Here is an 8,746-nt window from a genome sequence, read left to right as displayed (position 1 = left end):
ATTAAAGTGGCAGGTCATTCCTTCAGCCAGTTCCCCTATAGCACAACTGTYGGTTGCTCAGAGCAGCTCTTTAGCTACCTGTTTATCTTTCTGTCCTCATGTCCTCTGTAGTTTTGAAGGAGTGTTTATGCTGCTCCCAAAGGAAAGGAATCATCAGGTTTTCATGTCTTCTGTGAAATGATAGCAAAGCAATGCTACATTTCTAGCTCTGGCTGTTGCCCTCCCTTCATTTCCCCCGGTTCTTATATGCCTTGTGGCAGAAGAGAAGTTTTGTTTTGTTTTGTTTTTGAACCCTTCGTCTAGAGCAGTGTCTTGTATGTCTCTGCCTCTTCATCAAACATATCTGTAACCCAGCTGGTCCTTCCTTAGGCAAAATTCCTGTTGCTTCCAAAGTGAGCAGGCTGGAAATGTTTGACCCATCACTACTGATAATTTTAACACAAATGCTTCCCTCCCTCCATACATTTTGTATCCAACATGTCTTCTCCCAGGGCAAATTCTTTGAGCCTCTTTGTGTAGGTCTTTAACAGAAAGGTTTACAACAAGGGAGCCCTCATACTGGAACTTCCAGGCACTAATGCCGTACAAACAGCAGATGCTAGCACTGATAACACTCATCAGTCACTATACCAGCCTGCAGCCTTGGGGTTGCTCTTTTGCTTCCAAACCTCCCCCTGGGATATTAGACTTTATTAAAAATAAATAGTTACAAATTCAGTTTTACAGCTGATGGCAGCAGGGAGAAGAACAGAGGAGGTGAAAGGAACAAGTAGAGTGTCTGCTGTCCAGTCAGGTCAGTTGTCTGTCGTCCCGGTGGTTCTGTGCCAGTGAACAGTTTGAGTGTGCAAACACAGGGCCCTGCCTCCTCTGCCAGGCATCTTGGGAGAGAAGCAGAAAGCATTTTTCAGAAGGACTGGGAGAACTGGGTGTGAGTGTGTGGAGCCAAGCTGTTTCTGGAAGTGACAGATGCCAAAAGCCAAGGAGAGTGCAGTGTAGGCTACGTACAGCGTCCTTGTCTCCTAGCTTGGCATTTACAGTGGAAGAATATGGATTTCAGTTCTTGATCTGTTGTATATACAAAAAAGAGTCATGTGCAACAAGCAATAAACATGCAAGTAAACCCCTCCCGCAAGATCCTTCCCCACTCCCTCCAGGATTCCTAAACTCTCCTGTCCATCCTCATCTGGTCACCGTTTAGGTATCACTCCTCTCCTAGTGACAGTCATGACTCTTGATAGCCATGGGGCCTACCCATGTTGAAAGGGGACAGAAAGTCTGTCATTGTCTAAGCAGCAGAAACAATTGCTGTGGCTCCCAGTCTGTCTGTGGAGGGCATGGACTGTCACCTCTCCAGAGATTAGAAACCAGATGTGCTACTCTCCTGTCTCTGGTAAAGAAATGGGTCCTAGCACAAGTTATGCACACTGGAAGGAGGGTAGTGTATCCTCACTCCCCTTCCAGGTAGTATGTCTTCATGGGAAAGGGAGTACGTCAGAGCAACTCCAAGACTCGTTGTACTCAGGGGCTGAGAGGTGGTCACGGGAGGCATTTTTGGTGGGGAAGGGACTTATTCAGCTATGTAAGGGTGCAGAACAGAGGAGGAGATAGTGGGCAACAGGTGTGGAACGGGTAGGCAGGAGGAGTTAGATGGCTGACTCTCTGCGGTATGAAATTGTATCTAGGGGCAGAGTCGCCTGGAGCCGCTCCAAATCCAGATGGCTTCCAAAATCCATCATCTGGATAACACCTCCCTCTTCCTTTGTGCTGCCCCCTAATGCCACACCCACTTCGTCATCATCTTCATCTTCGTCTTGACTGACAAGAGCCAACTCGTTCTCGTAGCAGAAGGCACTGGGAGGTGGGGGAGAAGGTAGGATAGTCATCTTGCTTTCTTGCAGCTCCCGGGCTGAGCAGCAAGGTGTTCCAGCCACCTCGTAGGTCTTGTGAAAGCGTGAATAATCCACCTTGTAGTGGTTCTTCTCCTCAAACACAACTGGCTCAAAACGGTGACCCCAAAGGATTTCACTAGCGAGGTAAGAGCTTCGTGCCTGCGTGGTCATGGCTGTGGCTTCTACCATCCCTTCCAGGATAACAACGATCTCAAAATTCTCCGTCTCCAGCTCCTCCTTCCCAATTCCATAGAGCGGGCTCTCCTCATCGATCTCATGAACAATGATAATGGGTGAAACCAAAAATATACGGTCGAGGCCCACATCGTAGCCCACATTGAGGTCCCGCTGGTCCAGGGGTAGGTATTCCCCTTCCTCTGTCATGTAGGGCTTGATGAGCTGGGCCCGGACATGGGCCTCCACAATGTGACTCCTCCTCAGGTTGCCCACTCGCCACATGAGGCACAGTTTGCCATCCCGCACGGAAATGACCGCATGGTGACTGAAAAGGAGGGTCTGGGCCCGTTTCTTGGGCCTTGCCATCTTGGCCATGATGGTGCCAATCATGAAGGAGTCAATCACRCAGCCCACGATGGACTGGACCACGACTGCCATGATGGCCAGTGGGCACTCCTCAGTCACACAGCGAAAGCCATATCCAATGGTTGTCTGGGTCTCCACTGAGAAAAGAAAAGCCCCTAAGAAGCTGTTCACATGCATGATGCAGGGCTTGAGGAGAGAGGGGCCCCCCGCCACTGCTGGTGTGTTGAGGTCACCGTGGAAGAAAGCAATGCACCAGAAGAGGAAGCCAAAGAAGAGCCAGGAGACCAGGAAGGCGGCAGAGAAGATCATGAGCATGTACCGCCAGCGCGTGTCCACACAGGTGGTGAAGATGTCAGCCATGTAGCGCTGAGATTTGTTGCTCAGGTTGGCAAAATAGACGTTGCACTGGCCGTTCTTCTTCACAAAGCGGTTGCGGTGCTTCCGCCGGGGGGCATGGCCCTTCCCGTTCCGGCTGTGCCCATTCATGCTGCCCAGCGCAGAGACTTTGTGTCCATCCTCTTCAGTTGAGACAATGCTGTACCTGGAAGAGAAGAAACAGACATTTCATGTAGAAATATGTAAAGAACAACAATAACCGAGACAGTGAGGGCAGGAGGAACATGGATGGCTGACAGAGCAGGGTTCCCACTATGACACTGTGGTGAGGAAGTTCATGACAGCGCATTTCCTTGGTTCTTGCATGAGGATGCGTCATTGACCAAACTGGTGGAGCCCAGCTGCAATATTTGCTGTGTTGCTACCAGGAGGTTAAATCTAATCTTAAGTCCTGACAGGGCAGTAAAGTAAGAGAAACTTGCAGCACTGTGCTACTTTCTGGCCTTTGATCTAAGGAAGGACACCAAGGCTTCGAATCGTGACTGCAACTGGAACAGCTAAGAAGCCTGAGAGCAAGTGCCTGGGGTCTAGCAACATTTTGGCCCTGAGATTATATAAGGCTGGGAGTTTCTATTTTCTCCTCTGCTCTCCCCACTGATTTCACTGTGTATCTCTGACAATGTTTATACACTTCCTGCATTCAGGACAATTCTGTTGCTACAGCAACGAGCGTGGCTCCCAGCATCCCGCATCCACAGCTAAAGGTGTAATTTGGAGATCAACAGTCAAAGTGCTGGGAGCAACTCCCCCCTTTCTGGGAGCTGCTTGCCCCTCCTGCTACCCTCCTTTGCAGACAGCATCATCCCTTCCCCTCTCCCCCACAAGGAGAAAGCAGCTCCTGAGAGCTCACACACAGCTCAGTCTAAAGTCACAGATATTCCTAAAGGTTGTGGACACAGTAGATGCTCTGACCACTGAGAAAATCAAGCGACTGCCTCCCAAGTGCAGGGACTCACCAAAACGACTCTCCCCTTGTGATCATCAAGCTGTGGCCTCCCAGGACCCCTTGGGCTGGCAGGACCGCCCCTACCCCCCATCCCCACACCAGTGTTGGCGTGTCAGCTGAAGTCCTCCAACACAGACTCCTCCAACCTGGTGCCAGCTACTTCTTGCTTAAATGTGGCAGTTTCTTCAGGGCAACCTAACAGCTCCAAAATCATCCACCTTTCTCTTTTCATTGGAAAAGGAAGTGGGGGAAACATACACAGCTGGAATTGTGTCTTGTGGTAATATGAGGCTTCTGCAGTGCTGCTGAAATCCATGATTTCTTGACCAGGGTTGGTGTCTAGCACCATGTCCATACTTTGCTTTTCCTCCTCTATAGCAGCTGACCCTGCTGAGACCTGAGAATTCCCCACACCTATGTCATCCTTCAGATTGGAGCAGAAGAAGGGAGCCTTAACTTGGAGTGGAAAAGTCCCTGGCAGATAATTTGAGAGGAATATAATGAGACAGGCCACAGATAAGAGTCGGAGGGACCAGACAAGGAGGCCCAGGCCAACAGGGACAGCAACAGTCCTTGAGATGAAGGTTACTCACCGGTTGACTCGGACGCTGCCCATGGCTGCTTTATCATCAGGTGTCAGGGGGCGGTGGGAGCTGGGTGAACGTGGGATCTCATGCAGCAGCACTCATATGGGACAAGGCGAATCTAGGTTTCACCTCTGGTGAGCTGAGGCCTGTGCTGTCATTGCGATTGCTCCTGGGCATGTGCCTTACAAAGAAGTACAAAGGAAAACCCTGTCAAAGCCTCCCCCAAAAAGATCCATCCCAGGCCAGGACTGGAGGGCACACAACTCCCAGGCTTTTATTTTCTGCTGGGGAGGGGCATGGTGGTTTCTGTGGGACACCACACCGTGGCCTAGCTCCAGCAAGTAAAGAGCTGACAGACACAGACCTGGTTCACACACACACCGTGGCAGCCCTCAGCCCCTGCACTCTCCAGCCTGCTGAAGCCCCTTGCATCTGACCCAGGGAGAGTCACAGGGCAGGACAGCCACCAATCTCCAGATCAAGGATGCAACAGTTGAGCAGCTTGCAAGGCCCCTGCCCTGAGCCATTATATTAATATCATAGCTTACACTAGGACAAGAGCTCAGCCAGTATAAATACCTACACACACACATGGACTATTGAAGCACGGACAAACACAGCAGCCCTCAGGTATCACTGTCAGCCCAGCCTGACCCAGAAGAGATTTATTTCCAAGGAGCAGAGAACATCCCCCCATTCTAAAGAAGAGAAGAAAAGCAATTTGTAGAGCCGAAAAGGAGAACCAACGTAAAGGAAGAGTTTAGAAGTAGCCAAGGAGAAGCCAGTTAGAGCAAACAGACCTTGCAACGTGCCCTGCATACAGCAGCCAAGGAGGGGCTCCGCTGTAGAGCCCTGGGAGAATGTCCAGCAGATGTTATGTCCTGACCCAGTCCCTCCTGAACTGAAGAACTAGGAAACCGAAGACTCAAGAGATGACCTAACCCGCCTAGCCAGGGCTGTTGGGAAAGGAAATGCAGTGAGGGGGTGATGACTCACAGATTAGGAAGGGCTTTGTACACCCATGCATAATCCTTTGGATTACAGCAGCCAATGCAGAGCACAGAATACAGACACAGCCAGTTCGTTCACTCACTCCCAGCCTCACCAACAAGCAACTAGTGGTTGCCATCTTTGGGTCAAATCAAAGGATTTCTAGGTCAAATCCAAGGTCTGGAGCTCCTTGCAAGTGGTTGTGCCTGGACAGGAGAAAGGAACAGCAGGTGATATTGTCAAGGATGAAAAAGCTGATGAGAACCGTCCTTGTCTCATCATCACTGTTGCAGAACACGGCTTCATGTGGCTACAGGTGACCACCACTTTCCCCAAATTAGAAACACAGACTAGAAAGCAACAAGTAAGGAGTTCCAGACATCACCTCTGATGTACAAGCACTGCTGTTGTCATGTCTAGGATGAAGTTTAAACAGCAGTCTCTCCTCCATAGATCAAGGTTACTGGGGCAGTTTAAGCCCTGTGGCAACTCAGCTGTGGTTGTTCAGACTAGGGACACTATGGGACCATGAGAAGGCAGTAACTTTGTAGTTCACCACTCACTGGATTCAGGTAAAAGTGAACATCTGCCCAAAAATTCACCTCAGGAAAAAGCACATCCAAGTGAAAACAGCCACACGGAGCTCTGTCAGCACCCACTCCCTCACCACCCTACAGCATCCAAGTCTTTAAGAAGGGTTGGTACAGCCAAATGTGGGAGATACTGTTGTGCAGCTGGGCAGCCTACAGCAGAATTGCAGTCAGTAAACTTAAATTCATCAGTAAAGTTGAGGGATGTCTAGGTGATGAAGAAAGGTTACTTTGTACCCAGAGATGGCCCTGCTAGGATTAAGCTGACGTATCTTCAGTGATAACATGGGGAGTTTGGACTGCAAGGTCCTGCCCTGTTGCACTTCTTTAGCAAGTGACAAAAGGCAGGCAATTCAAGTGCACTCCTCTATGCCAGCTCCAGGCAAGAGAAGGGCATCCTCTCCAACCAGTGTCATCCTTAACCAGCCCTGATAAATCAAGTGCACCCTTAGCCAGCATGGACACTGGTATTAGAGGAAAGGCATCTTCACAACTCACATTTGGATATGTCACAATTTCCTAAAAGTTCCTGAACAAACCTGCCCCCTCCCTGGCTGCAGGAATGGAGGCAAAAGTTCCAAAAAGGCTTCAGGTTTAAGGGCTGGACAGTGGCTGGCTCCAAAAGAAGTGGAAAGAGGATCTAAGGAACTTCTGTTCATTGTAATTGTATGCAACAGCACCCAGATCTCTGCTCCTTACCTCCCCCAGCTCACCAGAAAGGGGCAAAGGAAATAGATGAAATGCAGTTACAGCAAATAGATGAAATGCAGGTACAGCAAGAGCTTTGATCACCTCTTATACCAGCTGGTACAATTAAGCTAAGGGATGTGCACACTGTTAAAGAGTAATATATCCTGTGCTGGATGCAATAAATCTGGATCCCACAAAGAAACTCAAATCAAGTCAGCCAAAACTGTTGCATGGACTCTAGTGCAGAGCCCACTGTAGACTGGACATTGTAGCCCAAAGCCTAAGATATATTTAGGCAGGAGGAGAGGGAGGAATTTCTAGCACTGCAATGCCAGAACAGAGCATCAGCAGCTAAAACTACATCAGTACCTGAAATTCATATTTAATCACAAAAAAATGTATTTCTATGAAGGATAAAGGCTGCCTATTCACACACACATTCCAGCATATGAAAGCAAGTGTTTTTAGTACAGGCTGATGTGGGAGACCTGTGGTCTCAGTCCATACATTCATCCACAGGACTAGCAGAGAATTTAGTTCATAAACCATCTTCTGGTTCAACTTCGGAAATCTTGCCTGTAGATTTGAGGAGTTCAGCAACAAAATGCAGCAATTCTGTTCCAGACACCAGCTGTCTGATGGACCAGTTTGCACCAGTTACTATCCTGTGGAGATTCTGCAAGGCGATGTCTATGTTTTGCTTCATTGTTCCCAGGTCAGTAGTTTGGCCAGCTCTCAGGTTTTCATTCTCCACCTTGAAACTCTCCAGCTCTCCCTGGAGAAGAAACATCTCCCGCTTCAACTTTTCCACATTATTTTCTGCCTCCAAAGCCCTCTGGGTCATCAGCTGGAGACTCCGTTCAGTCTGGTGGACAAAGGACTCTAAACCTTGAGCTTCTCTCTCCTCTTTGACCATACTGGCTTTCAAACGCCTCTCTAGGCTCCTCACTGTGTGTGCTTGGCTTTCTGAGAAGCTCTGCATGCTCCAGATCTTCCACCTGAGCATGCAGTTCTCCTCTCTGAGCTCTTCATAGGTCAGCTGCAGGGAAGGGAACTCCCTGTCCCCGATGGACTCTTCATGGAGCGCATGGGGCTCTGCTCCCCTGGTGTGCTCTGGGTATGCAAGATAAGGGTTGCTGGCATGGACCCACGGGGCAAACGCTTCTGCCTCCAAGTGCTTGCCTGGATTATGTTGGAAAGAGTCATAGGAGCTGGATGGTGCCATATGGGTGACTCTGGACCCATGTGATCTTTCATGCACAGGAAGGTGGTAGCTCCTGTTCCAGCTGTTGTCCTCATCTTCAGACAAGCTGCCAGACATTCCCGTGTCTTTGTAAAATGGTTCCTGAAACTCCTGACCATCCTCTTCAAGTTCCAGTGCGTGCCTGGCCAACCTCTTGGCATACATTCTATTTTTCAGTCCTTCATCTTTCACCGTGCAAGAGTGCCTGGGTTTTAAAAAACCCCTTAATGAAAATGGAATGGGTTCACCTGGATCCTCCAGCTGACTGTTGCCTGAGCTGTCATGGCCCTTGCACTGGGATGTAGGAGGTGTGGAGTGACAGGGGTAGCTTGGTTCTTCGTTGTCATCATCATCATCATCATTATCCAGGCCTTGAGACTCTGGGCAGGCCCTCTCCGGTGTCCCAGAGATGACAAGCGGTCGTGGCATTTGCAGGATGCTGTGGGCTGTGGCAAACATCAGGATCCAAATTACCCTCAGCCCAGGTCACACAGGCAGATGACACTGGCAACTGTTGTGCCAATCTCTGCAGCAGCTCCTTTAGCCTCAGCAACACTCATGGGGGAACAGGCAGGCACAGAAATCCTCCATTTAGATCACCAGTGTGTTCAGGTGTGTGGGAGAGARAGGGGAGGTTGCAGGGAGGGGAGGACCAGGCATCTCCACAGTCCTCCAAGATCTATGATGTCATCATGTGACTTCATTGCATGTTGTGATGTCATGACTAGGGGAGAGAGAAACTGATCAATTAAAACAGTACTTTCTAACACTGAGATGAGCCAAATTCTTGTGATTGCAGAGCCGGCACTTGTTCACTCATACTGTCAGTGAGCAGAAAGGAATTTGCAAAGCAACCTGAAACCTAGCACATT

At 49.4% G+C, this 8,746-nt stretch overlaps 1 protein-coding gene and 1 pseudogene across 1 annotated transcript; both read right to left on the bottom strand.

Annotated features, from left to right (window-relative positions):
• Positions 1-502: 502 nt before the first annotated feature.
• KCNJ4 (potassium voltage-gated channel subfamily J member 4) lies at positions 503-4,506 on the bottom strand. The gene is made up of 2 exons (XM_026072533.1): positions 4,368-4,506; positions 503-2,973 (listed from the first exon to the last, which is right to left on the bottom strand). The coding sequence occupies exons 1-2, from the start codon at positions 4,388-4,390 to the stop codon at positions 1,644-1,646; spliced, it is 1,353 nt and encodes a 450-aa protein (XP_025928318.1). The 5' UTR covers positions 4,391-4,506; the 3' UTR covers positions 503-1,643.
• A 2,663-nt stretch (positions 4,507-7,169) lies between these two features.
• LOC112969361 lies at positions 7,170-8,303 on the bottom strand (annotated as a pseudogene).
• Positions 8,304-8,746: the final 443 nt, after the last annotated feature.

The sequence above is a fragment of the Apteryx rowi genome, unplaced genomic scaffold (assembly GCF_003343035.1).
Source record: "Apteryx rowi isolate R43461 unplaced genomic scaffold, aptRow1 scaffold_343, whole genome shotgun sequence".
Lineage (NCBI taxonomy): Eukaryota > Metazoa > Chordata > Aves > Apterygiformes > Apterygidae > Apteryx > Apteryx rowi.
The sequence above is the reverse complement of the archived record's forward strand: the minus strand, read 5'-3'. Positions and strand labels throughout refer to the sequence as shown.